At 41.8% G+C, this 15,252-nt stretch overlaps 3 protein-coding genes across 6 annotated transcripts in view; 2 read left to right on the forward strand and 1 right to left on the reverse strand.

Moving 5' to 3' along the window:
- Positions 1-389: 389 nt before the first annotated feature.
- lsm14ab (LSM14A mRNA processing body assembly factor b) lies at positions 390-6,059 on the forward strand. 2 transcript variants are annotated; one of them, XM_030093573.1, is made up of 10 exons: positions 390-715; positions 1,380-1,543; positions 2,165-2,318; positions 2,459-2,644; positions 2,870-2,950; positions 3,078-3,254; positions 3,376-3,532; positions 3,659-3,685; positions 3,942-4,182; positions 4,272-6,059. In XM_030093573.1, the coding sequence occupies exons 1-10, from the start codon at positions 592-594 to the stop codon at positions 4,293-4,295; spliced, it is 1,335 nt and encodes a 444-aa protein (XP_029949433.1). In that variant the 5' UTR covers positions 390-591; the 3' UTR covers positions 4,296-6,059. The 2 variants fall into 2 exon arrangements, with proteins under 2 accessions (XP_029949433.1, XP_029949441.1); XM_030093581.1 differs by having other exon boundaries at positions 391-715; positions 2,462-2,644.
- A 1,272-nt stretch (positions 6,060-7,331) lies between these two features.
- ss18l2 (ss18, like 2) lies at positions 7,332-8,813 on the forward strand. The gene is made up of 4 exons (XM_030092892.1): positions 7,332-7,487; positions 7,735-7,811; positions 8,271-8,349; positions 8,438-8,813. The coding sequence occupies exons 1-4, from the start codon at positions 7,419-7,421 to the stop codon at positions 8,489-8,491; spliced, it is 279 nt and encodes a 92-aa protein (XP_029948752.1). The 5' UTR covers positions 7,332-7,418; the 3' UTR covers positions 8,492-8,813.
- Positions 8,814-13,266: 4,453 nt separating this feature from the next.
- The window catches only part of garre1 (granule associated Rac and RHOG effector 1), a 35,644-nt gene continuing 33,658 nt past the window's right edge, over positions 13,267-15,252 (reverse strand). For all 3 annotated transcript variants that reach the window (XM_030101663.1, XM_030101822.1, XM_030101742.1), the window contains exon 14: positions 13,267-15,198. In XM_030101663.1, coding sequence (XP_029957523.1) covers positions 14,854-15,198 — 345 coding nt within the window. In that variant the 3' untranslated portion in view covers positions 13,267-14,853. The remainder of the gene's footprint in view (positions 15,199-15,252) is intronic.

The raw sequence follows: 15,252 nt of genomic DNA on the forward strand, positions 1-15,252 counted from the left end.
ACTGCTATTTACATTTCCGGATTGTAGATTATTGCAAATAAATGTGTATTTCATTGTATTTGAATCGAATCATGCAATAAAGTTGTGCATTTTATGTATATAATTCTACATCTTGATTTGTATCGTCCTAAAGTGTGGGTGCGGGGTGACGAGACGCGCTCTCGTGAAATCTCGCGATATGAAAATTGGCCGAGTCTCACATATCTGTGAAACGTCCTTTTATCCTTTTATTCCATCAATAACACAGAAAAGAACGCAAATATGAAATAAATATAATACATAAATTTTAAACCGTCAAAATTGTTTCGCATGATAACATTTAAACAAAAATTTGTGTGTAGCAAGGACATAAATGAGGAGGCCACTTGAGCAGATTGGGTCTCGGCCGGACTCCCAGCATCCTCCGCGGTGGGGAAGGAAAATGAAAACGGCCATGTCGTGGTAGAGAGCAATTTGAGCTCCGACTGAGATCCACTGCGAAGCGTCCCGATTCACTCCTCTACAGCTCCGAGAACACCGCAGTCCACCCTTCGTTTGACGGAGAGCTTTTTCCCTGGAAGTACCGGCGATTTTAAACGCAACGGGGCCAACATGAGCGGAGGAGGAACGCCTTACATCGGCAGCAAAATCAGCCTCATCTCCAAGGCCGAGATCCGCTATGAAGGAATTTTATACACCATCGACACGGAAAACTCGACCGTAGCTTTGGCTAAAGGTGAGATAAGTCACGGAGAGTTGGATTCATTTGCTCAATTAAGCCCCAAACACACTTTACGATACGTAAAGTTGAGTTTTCGACGCATGTAGTTGTCAGTTAGCATTAAATTAGCTACCTCGGCTAACTAACTGCGTCCTTTGTTTACATTGTGAAGGAGCTTAACGTCAAACTGTGATTACCAGGCGTCTCAAAGTGGAAAGTTAATTACTTAAAACTGTCAGGGAACTCACTAATATGATCCCTCCCACTTAAAACTGTTATCCAAGCTGCAGTGAAGTACTAAATTCAAAGATTTGCTAACTTTTACGATTACATCATTTATTAATAATATGTGTATATTTCACACTCAGACAAACTATGTGGTAACTTAGTCATTGTATTGTTATGTATTTGCAAGTTACTTGGTTACATTCCGATTTAAACTTTTAATTGTAAGAGGAGACTATTGACAACACTGACATATTTGATAGAAGACTTCAAAAAGTTGGCTTTGATGTTGACATTCTTATTAATCTTATTTTCATTTCATCATATAAAGTCATGCAGGCCAATATTGCCCATTTTAACTTTGAAATCTTGCACTGGTTTAATTAGGTTTGTTACTATTTCACAGATATACTGTCTTTAACAGTGATTGTAATTGTGTGAATTTTCTCGACAGTTCGCTCCTTTGGCACTGAAGACCGCCCCACCGACCGGCCTATCCCGCCTCGAGAGGAGGTGTTTGAGTACATCATCTTCAGAGGGAGCGATATAAAAGACCTGACAGTTTGTGAACCACCCAAAGCTGCCAGCTCTCTGCCTCAGGACCCTGCAATAGTTCAAGTGAGTACTGTTGAAAGCGCTGAGCGTCGTTACTGTTATTGTTGTCACCTGTGTGACCAGCCGCTGGGTTCAAACTATGTCAATTAACAGGTTTGCTTAGAATGTATTATTTTCTCTGAAAGTCTTTTACAGTGTCGGCAATTGGAAATTGTCTTGAATTCCTTTTTCCTTGTAACAATCTGGCTTTACTGGACTTTATTCAGACCTGTCATGTGCACAGGTGCAGCTCATCACATTAATTGAGGCTTCCATTTATTGCTTGCCAGGACTCGCCTCTTCAGAATGATGAATGATATTTAGTTCCAGGTTTATTTCAGCAATTTGCTCAGCACATTTGTGTCAAATGTGAATGACTTCAGTTTCAAATAACATCAGATTATCCTGATGACACTCAATCTCTTGAATTGTCTTCCAGTTGCATCTATGTGAGTAAATCTTCAGCTATTGCGCTGTCTGTCTTCACTGAATGATTTTTATAGGTGTAAGAGTGATCCGCAACAGTTACTGTAAGTTGTGTAAATTGAATGGGGCAAAAATATTTTGTGAATCTGAGTGAAAAGTTGGTTTATAATTGTCCACATTATCAGGTATTTTCATGTACCCTTTTCTTTGTTTATGTAGTCTTCCGTCGGATCCACAAATGCAGCTGCAGCACCACCATCATTCCAGGCCCCAGGGTCCTACGCGCCATTCAGCAGGGCCCCCATACCGTCATACAGCCAGTTTGGTGTGGCGTCGCTGGGGGCTCAGCAGTTTGGATCTGCTGGAGCTACAGGTAAGGAGCAGTCGATCTGAAGTAAGGTGGTCTGTATTATAAGTACAGATTCACAGGACGGAGTGCGGAGAGATGTGAGAAAGCAAGCCAGTTTTGTCTAACCCGCACTGCAAAGCTCATTCACTTCACTCTGCATCTTGCAGGACGTACAAGTCCCCACTTGGACTCTTTAGCAAAAAGTTCCACCCTGGAAACGGCAGTGCAGGCCCCAGCTTCAGCCGCCCCGGCTGCACCTGCGCCTGTAGGACAGAGGACTCAAGCAGGGGCCGCTGGTTCCAGACCCACCACCAGCCAGAAGCCCCCCGACCTGCTGGAACAGAGGAAAGGTAAAATATACCCGGTGTGGTTAATGTTTGCAGCACTGGTCAGAATGAAATTAAAGTTTTTCCATTTATATTCATAAGAGATAACTAACCACAAAACAAAATCTGTATTTCTGAATTCAGTGTCTTTGTGCAAATGCAGATAAGCTTGCTTGTAGCTGAGCCTGCTACCTTTGAGTAGCTGTGCACTTCATGTTGGACTGATAGGAAATGTACTTTGATGTTTAGCTCCTGAGGTCCAAAAAGCGCCACAGCCAGACAATGAACAAAGTGTTTCGGAAAACAGGGATCCCAACAAGCGCCAAGCTGGTGAGTAAAATATCAGTTCATTCATCACTTGAGTTTTAATCTCAATGAGAAACACTGCAGTACAAAGCAAACTCGCTTCTCAGATGGCGGCACTGTTACAACACAACTTTCTCCCGGTGTGTGTTAGCTGGCGTTCAGTCAACTCGCCGCGGTCGAGGGAGAGGAAGCCGCAGCAGAGGCAAAGTGAATGTACGCAGGGATGGAACCATGAAGTTTGACGAAGACTTTGACTTTGAGACGGCCAACGCACAGTTTCACAAAGACGAGATCGACAAGGAGCTCCAGAACAAGCTCAAGCTGAGAGGTGTGACCTTTAGGGTCTGGAAGCAGAACCCCATGCCTCCTGAATACACGACTACAGGCAGATATCCACTCGCCATAACTTCATCATTAATCTTTTTCTTTTCATCCCACCATTGTGGCAGATGACAAAGGTGAGAAGGCATTGAATGGAGGGGATACAGCTGACTCTGAACATCCAGCCACTGAGGGGACCACCGAGGAAGAGGAGGCCGTCAACAACACATGCTACTATGACAAGTCCAAGTCCTTCTTTGATAACCTGTCCTGTGATGATCCCAGGTAACGCCTTTTCTTAGGGTCTACTCTCAAAGTGGGAGCTTTGTTTCTGACTTGGTTTCAGTATCTCTGTGTTTTGTATTTAATTGACACAATATCCTGACACTAGTATTGCTGTTGTCTTTTTAGTAAAGGCGGTGAAAGAGGATTTTCAAGGTGAGAGCTTTGCTTTGTTTCACATGAAGTGATGCCTTTTCAGTATTTGGTGTAATTTAATGTCACCGGACTCTGTTTTGTAAAACGGTTACAATTCAGATGTTTCCACAGACGGCGTCTGATTGTTTTGGGTTGTGTAGTTCTGTTACGATTTGCCAGACGACACCTTTCGCTGAACGCCGAGGCTGAAATCTTCAGGTGTTGTGTGTTCCTCCACCCGGTCTCCTGATCTGGCTTGTTTGTGCTGGTGTTTCAGAGACCGAAGGCCCACGTGGGCTGAGGAGAGGCGGATGAATGCGGAGACGTTCGGCATCCCTCTGCGGCATCACAGGGGACGAGGCGGCTACCGCGCCCGGGGCTTCATGGGGCCCCGCGGGGGCCGCGGCCGCTCATCCAGCAGAGGGTCCTTCGGGCCGCCCCGGGGCGCCCCACCTGGCTTCCGAGGAGGATTCAGAGGTGGACACGGGGGCCGGGACTTCTCTGATTTTGAATACAGGGTAAGTTTAAAGACTTGGAAATAGAAGTAGGCGAGAGTGGAAAGTCAATCTTCTCGTTCTGAACTTTTGTCTGTTTTTTTGTTTTTCAGAAGGAGAACAAGGCGGCTGCGTAGTCCTGCAGCAGCAGATCCACAGAGAATTGTTGCCACTCATCATGAAATTATTTCCTTACAAGAAAAGTTCTTTGGTCTCAACATTTGACAGAAAGAATGAAGGCATGAGAGTCACCAGCAGCTCAGTGGATTGTTTGTCACCGGGGCTGAGAGCGCCGCTCCCGCTCTCAAATTCCAGCACAAGCCCCAGTTTTCATTAGTTTTTTTTGTTTGTTTGTTTTTTTCTCTGCCCCCAGAAATGAGAATGGTACACAGCCAGCAGACATGTAGATATCCTGCTTTGGGGTGATTTTGAACTGTTGTTACAGTTCAGCTGATTTCTCGCTGAAGCTGTGCACAGAAAGCCCTCTGGATACTGAGTGGATCGCAGGTTCATGTGATCAATAGCTTTATGTTCCTTTCAGTTTCCGGCACCGTGGGATTTGTTGGCAGCATAATTTAATGCACTGCCTGTTGCATTTTAGTGTTCTCTGCTCACATTTGGGTTTTTTGCTGTACACATTCAGTTTTTTTTTTTTTTTTTTACTCCGTTAACATTGAGTTTAAGAGAAAGTGCCGCTGAGTTTCGATGAAGTAATGAGGTGAGACAAGATCTGATCCGGACATTATAAAGTGAATGTAAACTGAGCTCTTTTCTTTTCTTTTCTTTTTTTTTTCCATTGCCCTGCTAAACCAATTGATGCTCGCCAAACAAACTCACTTCCACTTTGTAGAAACTCTGCACTTCAGATGGGTTTGTTCCTCCATACAGCGTTAGCTTTAGAAGTGTTTGTTCTTTTCGGGTCAGTCACATTTGTGTAGATGACTAAACGCGGGAGCAGTTTCATGATTTGTCGTCTGTGATGCCCACCCGTTCATTTTAAGTGTTGTCATTAAAGTTCTCGAGAGTAAAACACGTTAGGTTTGACTGAAGATGCTCCTCCGCTATTTTGCCAAAAAAACGACCTGCGTTGAGCAACACGAGACCTGTCGTTTCAGTACCTCCTGAACATACTGAGCCAGCTCTTCCTTTTGTTTTTGTTTTAAATCGGCTTCATCTGAATTGTCACACACGTGCATCATCCTCAGTTTTCCTGCATTCGACCTTTCCAGCAGCAACAGAAGGAAGTAGTGACGATGGGCAACATCTCTCACGTGTATCAGACCTGCAGCTTGTTCGTTGCTCCTCGTGTTGCATTGTTGTCAATGTGATTATTCTCTAAAGTGTTTTTTGTTAGATGTTTTTTTTTTTTTTTTTTTTTTTTTAAAACTCTGACACATAAAACAAAGGGACAAGAACTGGATGTGTTGCCAGTGCGTTCAGGTCAAGTGGTATAATTTCATTCTTTCTTTTTCTTTTTGCTCTGATTTCTTAGTGTTTTAGGGATTACCTTCAGAGTGGTGAACTTCTTCTTACAGCTCTCCCTTTAATGTCAATGTTACAAACATGTCAATAGCACTACAAGGTGAAACTAGATCCTCTTTTCCTCCTCTAGCTGTGGTTGTCTAGAAGAGAGCAGCCGAGCTGAAGATGTGCTCTTGTAACGGGAGATGACACAGACGGGTGATCAGCGCTTATAGCCGTAGGAACCATCACTTTATATGGGCTTTTCGCAATAGATTCGATTTGTGACAAAGTATTACGGAACTATTCGAAACTGACACGTTTTCATATGTTTGCTACTCCTTCTGGTCACTGGAATTGTAAACCAGGAATAGTTTTCTTGACAATATCAGCAAAATGGAGTTTTTACGTAAAATAAAAATAAAGAGTTGTACAATTTACACAGTGTGCTGGTTTTTATGTTTTGGATTATTAATGAAATGCAGAAATCTCTCCTGGTCTTCACTGATGTTTAGAAAAGCTTGGAAGTTACCTGTTTCGATCAGAAAATTGTGACAGTTGTTCAAATTCTAGTTTACTTCTGTTAAGACACCACTCTCAGTATCAGATGTTTATCAGGGATCTGTTTGATACAACTAATTAAAAAAAAAACACTGATAAACCAAACAAAATTAAAATCGATACAAAAAATCCCTGACTATTCTGGAAGTGGTTACATATCACAGAGCACATTTTCTTTTGTAGATCAGGGTTTTCGAAGAGGAAAAACTCAAAACCAGCAGAACTTTTGGGAAGTCCTCATCTTTTTTTGTCATATCATGAACATAGCCTTGACAAACCATAGACAAGAAAAAGCACATACATCTTCATGACATGGATAAATTGTTATGAAAATGTGTTCCAATAAATCTCACTTTTACCCTTTCATTTGACTATGATCATGAAACGAGAGTAATCAAAATATGCAAGAAAGTCAAAATGAATATCAAACTCATATCAAACCGATGTAATTAAAAGGTCAGAAAAAGAAGTCCAAGAGTTTTAATGTCCACATGAAAAGTTCGTTAAACATTTATTAGAACGAGGAGGGAAAATATGTGAATTACTACTCTGAGTATTAAGAGAATGATCTTTTTTAACTAGGAATATGAAATTGTTTTACATGAAAAATTAACAGGAGGGTCATGTTAAACAGTCCAATGGCTGATGAGGTTGGTTCGAAAGTTTAAACTTCAGTACATTACAAACGTACATGTTTATCTATAAATTCATTATTAATAAACATGACCCTTTTCCTCTTGTCAGACAAGACAAAATACTTTAATTTACCACTTTGTCATACCTCCAACCATCTGCTCGGCCCCAACTCTGGAAGTTTATGGAAAAATCGAGTAAATTACTTTTGTCTTTGGCCCGTTTTAAAGCTAAATTATTTCTTTATCTACAGTCCAAATAGTATCCCACTGATTCTGAGTTTATATGTTGTTTGGTTTTGGTTACTGTTTTCATTAACTCCTGTGCAATCTTTCTCTACTTTTTGCTCCTTGAGCCTTTATTTTTAGGTTTCACAATCAGATTTTATTTACAGCAATTCTGTATTATATCCTTATTTGGGGCAAAATAACATTTCAAATAAAAAAAGCAGTTTCGGCGGCTCTCCAGCAGGTGGCGGTAAAATACCGCGCACACGTCTGTCGATAGGCGAAGAAGAATCATTAGCAGCGGCGTCAGCGTCTCAGAAGAAGAAGAAAGCGCCTCTTTCAGTGTAAACAAACGATAAAATATCAGAATTTACGAATATGTCAATTGTTTTTGTACCAAAAAAACTACGAGGGAAGGCGGTAATCAACCAGGAAACCATACAGAGGGTAAGACAGCCGTTAGACACGCGTATGAAGTAGCAGTTCACTCATGGGTCACTCCTAGCTTCTTTAGCTTCAGATGCTAGCTTGTGACCACGAGCAAGCCTTCTTCATTGTGTTCACATTCGAATTAGTTTATGGCTCGTTTAGTCGGGGCTGGACATTGTGGCAGGGGTCGCTGTAGTGCACAGCGGATTATGTCATGGTATGAAAATTGGGTAGGATTTCACAAGAAATGTGTTGTTTGTTGCAGCTGTTGGATGAAAACGACCAGCTGATCAGATGCATCACCGAGTACATGCAGAAAGGACGAGCCGTGGAGTGTGTTCAGTAAGTTCACGAACCTGCAGCGACTCGGATTTAGTTCACCTGTTCTAATCAAGTCCAGCTAACACAGGAGTAGGCACTTCTGGTGCCTGTTGCCCAAAACCAAGATAAGGCATGAAATCAGGATATCTTGTTTATCCTGGATAAACTTAACCATCAATCGATGCACATCACAAGCAATGTACAGTGTTCATCACTTGATAGTATCAAAAAGTCTTGTTCAAAAGTCGAAAAGTCATTCTGCTGTGAAAGGATTTCCTATTCACAAAATCCCTCTCACTGGCACTCGAGGGGATTTAATGTTGTGTGCAGTCCAGCGTAACAGTGACCCAATAATGAAACCTGGAACACACCATAACACTGGAATTTGTAATTTCTCTCACCTGGCTGCAATCCTATAAAAATCTTCCTTGATATGTGTGTGTGTGTGTGTGTGTGTGTGTGTGTGTGCGTGCGTTACAGATACCAGCAGATCCTGCACCGGAACATAGTGTACTTGGCGACAATAGCTGACGCGAGTCCTGACACCGAACCACCAGATGTAAAGACCAACGGCATTAATTACTGGAGAGGCTGCATCTTTGTTCCCCCTTGTCCTAATATTCTGTTTTGTTTTGTTTTTTTTACAGTCCACTAACTCCTCAGAATCAACATCTGCTGCACAGGGACCGACAGGGTCGTGATGACTGCACATTGGGTTTTTCTTCTTGGAAGGAAACCTCCATTCCTCATATTATTCAGCAACATTTTTTTGCACAAGGGACTACAATCCATATATGAAGTGTTATTTTCAACAGACTGACATTTAAAATTCACAGTGATTTAACCCGGTTCATGTTTTTTTCTTTATTTAAGATCCTGTTGATTGAAGTGCATATTTTCTACTTTAAAATGCAGTTTTCATTGCTTCCCTGTCAAACGAAGCAATGTTTTGTGTTATCCTGGAAGAAGTTTGTTAAGTTATTGCCTAAAATAATGTGAATATACATAAATTACCTCTTGTTCAAACAACTCACGTCTTGAAAGTGTTTTTTATTCACGTTGAGGTTTTGGCATAATAATTCCAGTTTGTTCTTATTATTCAATTCCCATAAGTTGGCTTATGTCGACAAATTAGTTTGTAGAAACAACAGAAACCAGAACTCTTCCGATCACTTAGAGATCTCTCCTTAACCAAGAGTTTAATTTACATCTGTTTTTTCAATAACTGGAAGTTGTCATGTTTTTATATATCTTTACAGTAAAGCTTGTGGTGCACATTGGCTTCTGTCTGATGGAAAATAAGCAAAACTTGAATCGTCCTTTTCTTTTTTAGTCCTCAGACGTTTGTTTAGCCAACAGTTTCCTCAAGCTGAACACACAGCAGCTCTGTGTGAGCCCATCATCTGTGTAAGCAGGAGATTATTACATAACATATGTAAATGTTACAGAGCGACAATTACATATAGATAGCCTGAATCTGAAGTCAGTTTCAGCTAGCAGAAAAAGTCATTTTACTTTGTTTTTTGTCAATACAGACATGTCTCAAAAAAACTGAATATCATGGAAATGTTCAATATTTTTTGTCAATTCAGAAAGTCAAACCCATATATGATCTAGGCTCATGACAGAGTGAAATATTTCAAGCCTTTATTTCTTGAAATTGTTATGATTACTTACAGATAATGAAAACCCAAAATTCAGTGTTTCAGAAAAGTTGAAATTTGGGAAAAAAAAGGATATTTTTTTTTAACAGAAAATGCAAGATTTCTGATGTAGTGTGTTCTTTTTGAAAATAAAGCCAAATCAAGTTTTATTTATAAAGCACTTTTCATACAACATTATATAATAATTCTAAGTGGTTAAAAACTTCAATGCACTCAATACTTGATTGGGCCTCTTCTTACATGAAGCCCTGCATCACTGCAGCATGCCATGGAGGCCGTCCGCCTGTGGCACTGCTCAGGTGTAATGAAGACCAGGATTCTTTGATAGCAGTCTTTTTTAACTAGAAGTCAAATAATGCCGCTATAACCTTAAAATTAAAAGCATTTCTGATAATGCTCTTTAATTTTCAGATTTGAACATTGAAATTGAATATTTGCTGTGGTGTGTTTTGAACATTTAATCTGAAATGTCTTTTTCTTTGGTCTCCCGTCCAGCAGAATGAAGTTGAGGCTGCTGTAATGCACCAGATAGATCTGCTCTTCCAAGAGGAGCTTATAGGTATAAGGCTCCTCTTGATTATATGATTTCTTAGTTTATTTGATTTAGTTTGAATACTGGTAAATGATGTCGCTCGACCTGACAAGGGGAAACAAAGGCACAAAGAGAGTGAGAGAGATTAAAAAAAAATGTACAAAGTGGAGAGAAGAAAGAAATTGCAATGATCCTTCAATCAGAACCCACCAGACGATAGGCTACCACACCTGTGGGTGTAGAAATACAACTGAGAACATCCTACGGGCTTTTGTGCGGAAACACAGCTGGCAATTATCAGGGACATGCAAGCTCAGTCGGAAGGATACAGAAACCAAATGACAAAACAAAGCACCAAGAGAGTCCTAACAAAGAGAGCCATTAGTCTAACAACCCACAAGACAACACGGTGACTGAGGACTCGGGCCCCAGGGGACCAAGACCGGCAGGCGCCACCAACCCCACCGGGCCCCAGAGGCCCAGGGCCCAAAGAGCCCAGGAGCCGACCCCACCCACTCAGACGGAGGGCCATGACCGTACCCAGGAGAACCGGTCCACACAGATGGCCCCCTGGCATCAGCCGGCACCCACCGAATTCTTCTTCATTTTAATTGGGCCAGAGAAGAAGTAGTCTTGCAGATGAAAATGAAAAAAAACAGTTTGACTGATTGATTATTAACTCTGTTCTGAAATGGAGGGACTTGAAGTCTTTAGACTTTATTTTTATAACTACATTTAAAAAACAATCCAAAAAAAAAAAAATCTCAGTCCATATTTTCCACTCAGCACCTGCAGATGAAGCAGGTTTATTGAGGTCCTGTAATCTGCAGTCGACCAGCAGGTGGCGGTAAAAGGTGCTCAGGCCGACTTGTTGAGTTTCTTTTTCATCTCTTCAGGTTTGGTCCTCTGTCCTCCTTCTGCCGTCCTTTTGTGAGAAACTTGGGGGTGATGGTCGACCCTTTGTTTAAGTTTGACAAACACATCAGTTCTGTCATCAAGACCAGCTTTTTCCATTTGAGGACTCTGGCCAAAATCAGATCTTATCTTCCCCTAGCTGATTTTGAAAGAGTGATCCATGCTTTTATAACTTCTCGTTTGGATTATTGTAATGCGTTGTATGTTGGGCTGGACCAGGGCGCCCTGCAGCGCCTGCAAAGTGTTCAGAATGCTGCAGCCCGGCTCCTGACTAAAACAAAGAAGCGGGAGCACATCACCCCTGTGCTGTGCACTTTACACTGGCTGCCTGTCCGCTTCCGAGTGGAATTTAAAGTTTTATTAATCACTTTTAAGTGTTTTCACTCCTTGGGCCCCCCATACCTGACTGATATGTTGCAGCCCTACATGCCGACCAGAGACTTGAGGTCAGCTGACCAGCTCCGGTTGGTTGTCCCGAAAGCCAGGCTCAAAACCAGGGGTGACAGAGCCTTCTCTGTAGCTGCGCCCACCCTCTGGAACAGCCTCCCCCTAGATGTCAGGTCCTCCGAGTCTGTGGGACAGTTTAAATCCAGACTAAAAACACACCTCTTCTCGAAGGCTTTTAAACACTAGCAAAACCGGAATATATTCTTGGTGTCTTATTTGTCTTATCTGTGTTTTTTTTTTTATTATGTTTAGCTGAGCCTGTTACTTTATTTAGTTATTTTATCCTTTTCTTTTACTTCTGTATTGCTGTGCAGCACTTTGGTCAATGGAAGTTGTTTTTTAAATGTGCTATATAAATAAAATTGAATTGAATTGAAGTGAATTGAATTGAATTCGTGGAAGTAACTGTTTAAGGTCAAGGTGGATGCATCTCCAGCTACAATGCTGAAAACAGCTGGAATTTCATTTACAATATGAGTGGTTTGTTCCAGTTGGTGGATGAAAAGGACCAGTTAAAAAAGATGCTTCACAGAGCTTGAAACTGTTTTTCTCACAGCATACTACATGTAATATATAACTGAATATTATTTACACCAGCTCTTGAGGTTCATAAACTTTTTTAAAGCACAATTCTTCATGTGCTAAATTTGAAATTAACTGTTGCATTTAATTTAGCATTGAACCTTTTTCTTCTCTGAATCATCTTTTGCCTTCATCACAATCAAAACAAATCTAGTTGTACATGTATTGTAACTTCTATTTTTAGTTTGGATTCATATTTTGGAATTAAATAGCTATCCCTTCCACCAGTCTTCTTCACCCCAACACAGAATATAAAAGCTGCATGGGGAAAGGAGGATGGCATTTGTGCACATCTCCATGATTCTTGTCCGGCCTCGTCCAGCGTAGACATTTTGTTCTTCTGAAGCGAAAGCTTTGGTGTTTGGCTTCAGCAGGATTAGTATTGACAACAGCACATCATCAGAAGGATAAAACTCACATCGTGCCTCGCCATACTTTCACGTAGAGATGTCACTGAAGTATCGAACACTGCCGTTTTGTCCTCTATCCAGATGTGAGAACTTCATTTCGATATCTTCTATTGTGTCTACTGATTACTCCACATGATGCTGATGATACGACACCACACACCAGCCCAGTTGAATGGAGAAGACCTTCCAGCAGGAAGTGGAGTGCTCTTTGACCCTGGCAGCGCTGTCGGACGTGATGGCGGAGCGGGCAGCCACATCAACAATCAGCACAACCTGAAGTGTCCTCAGAGAGATGAACCATGTTTGGAAGTCTTCCCAGTACAGCACCAAAATCAAATCAAAACTGCACCACAGCTGCTTTTCCCTGTTGAGATCAAGCCTCTGAGCGCCGCACCACTTCCTGGACTCATGACGTGAGAGGTCTGAATGGCGTTATTGTGAATCCAGTCACATGTTCTCTTCTCGCTGTTGCATTTCTTGCAGACGTGCCTCAAGCTGTGGCTCGGTTCTGTACATCATCTCTGTTACTGCAGGTGATAAAACAGAAACAACAGCGACAGCATCGAGCTGATTGATTCCAGTCACGATTACGTGATGGCTGATGGTTTTGAAAGCTCCTCTGGTGACTGTTCTGCATCAGCTCTGCAGACCCCCCGGACGGCGTTCGGAGGTCCGGTTCACTTCTGCACAGCCCAGCGGCGGCTTAGTTGTATTAAGTCGAGTGCATCTTCAACCACTTTCAAGTTGTTTTCAGCTGCAAGAACAAGACAAACACCACTTTGAATTGCTAGTCTTTTTTTATTTGTCTTTTTTTTTTTTTTTTTTTGCATTGCTGGTACACTTGGAAAGATTCAGTTGCCAGCTCAAGAGAACAATAAGCAACATAAGCCAAGCAGTCCCCCTTCATATCTTCTATCAGGGCAACATGTTTTTATTTTAACTTTTTTTTTTTTTTTTTTTTTTTAAACTCTTTTGTCAAAGCCACTAGTAAACCATTTGACACAGCTGAGAAGCTAACAGTTACAGTCCAAGGTCTGAAATGATGTCTTAAAAAAGGCTGCAACAGTTAGGGAGATAACACAGACGAAAAGCAACAAACTCTATATCTCGATTGTGCAATGCACATTAACTATAAAAAGATATATATATTTTTTATATATATATATTTATATATGTATATACAGCAAACAATTCTCTGTAAACATGTTAAGTATGTTAGTTTTCTGAAAACATGGTGTCATTTCATAAATACAGGCAACATTGGCATCCGCAAACATCACAAAAAGATAACATTCTGGGCTTTTAAATACAGCCCATCGCCATAAAAACCGAAGAAATGAGGGCTCGAAAAACACCCTCATCGCACAATATTTTAGTGTTTAGCATGGCATATTTGGTAACCTTTATAGATAGATGGTGTAGTTCAACTCTGTAGGAAAAAATGTGCTTTTTTCACATATTGGGAGGTGGAAAATAATGTTTTTTTTATGCAATATGTCTACAAGAATACTAACATACAGTAATGGTATAACATGTAAGAAAATACAAAAATAAGATTAATACTGTCGATAGTACATGAAAAATATTGTATATTATTCAACAGAAGAAAGGTTAGCCTTTTTTTTTTTTTTTTTTAATTTTTACGGGAGTTAGTGTCAGTATGGAGCAAACGACAGCCAATTCAGAGAGAACCAGATGAAGGTTTTTCTTTCATCCAGCTGGGCGAGGGGCTTTTTGGAGAGAAATCTGGGTCTCTTCAGCACCATTCGTCTTCTGAACAACGCTTTGGTTGGAAATAATATTCTGCAAGTGCTATCAATACCAACATGGCACAGTTTACTGCTATAGTTCCTAACTCTGGTCAGTTGTTGGAAAAAAAAAAGAAAAGAAAAAAAAAGTAGTGTATTTCTCTCATATTACACCTCTGCAGTGACTTACTATATTTACGCTGAGCCTGCTCAAAGCCTCTTAATAAAAAGAACTAAATATTTATATTTCAACTTCCGTATGTTACAAGCTATGAAACAGTAGATGGTAGCTGTATTCTGAGTCATCCTGCGTGAGATTTGGCAGTTACAGCTAAGTAGACACAGTATATTTATGGGAAGAATGAGAGCGTTTAAAGCCCCCACCTTGTGACGCAGCCTCCCGGCCTCCTCTGCACACACACGCACGCACGCACGCACGCACTCACACACACGTTCAGCTGCAGAAGCAAGTGAGCGACGGCCGTGCGCGTCTCCAGCTCTTGTCTGAGGAAAACCCGGCAGACAGAAGAACGGCCACGAGACTTCACCTCTGCTGGCGAGACACATGCACCTTGTTGGAGTTCTAAACAATGGCAGTTCCAAAAAACTTCAAAATACACCTCTTTTTGTTTTCCAAATGGGGATGTCTGACATGGAAAAATATAGATAGAAAAAATGTTAAGCCAGTGTGTGTGAACTGAACACTGTCAGCCTGGTGATGCTGCGGGGCGCGGTGGCGCGGCGGCGCGGCGGCGGCCGTGGACTTCAGTACTGGTGAAGGTACGAGGGCCGGTGCTCGTGTTTGATGGGGAAGGATTTGAAGCCCTTGGTTATGGGTTTGTGTTGCTGCTGCTGCTGCTGCTGTTGTTGCTGCTGCTGTTGCTGCTGCTGCTGCTGGGTGAAGGGGAACCCGGAGGAGATGCCGGTGGAGGGGGAGCAGTCGCTGGCCGTGGACCACACGGGCGACTGCAGCATCTGCATGGAGTCGCTCCACTGCGAGGAGGGGGGGATGTTCATCTGGTACAAGGAAGAGCTGGTACTAGGCATGGTGTTGGTGTGGGTGGAGTGCTGCCACGGCGCTTTGGGGGGCCAGGTTTTCGTCTTGCTGTCCTGTGGGGGGCACCGGACGGTGATCGGTTAAGGCCGGAAAATCCATCATTCAAC

The sequence above is a fragment of the Salarias fasciatus genome, chromosome 1 (assembly GCF_902148845.1).
Source record: "Salarias fasciatus chromosome 1, fSalaFa1.1, whole genome shotgun sequence".
In the NCBI taxonomy this organism is placed as follows: domain Eukaryota; kingdom Metazoa; phylum Chordata; class Actinopteri; order Blenniiformes; family Blenniidae; genus Salarias; species Salarias fasciatus.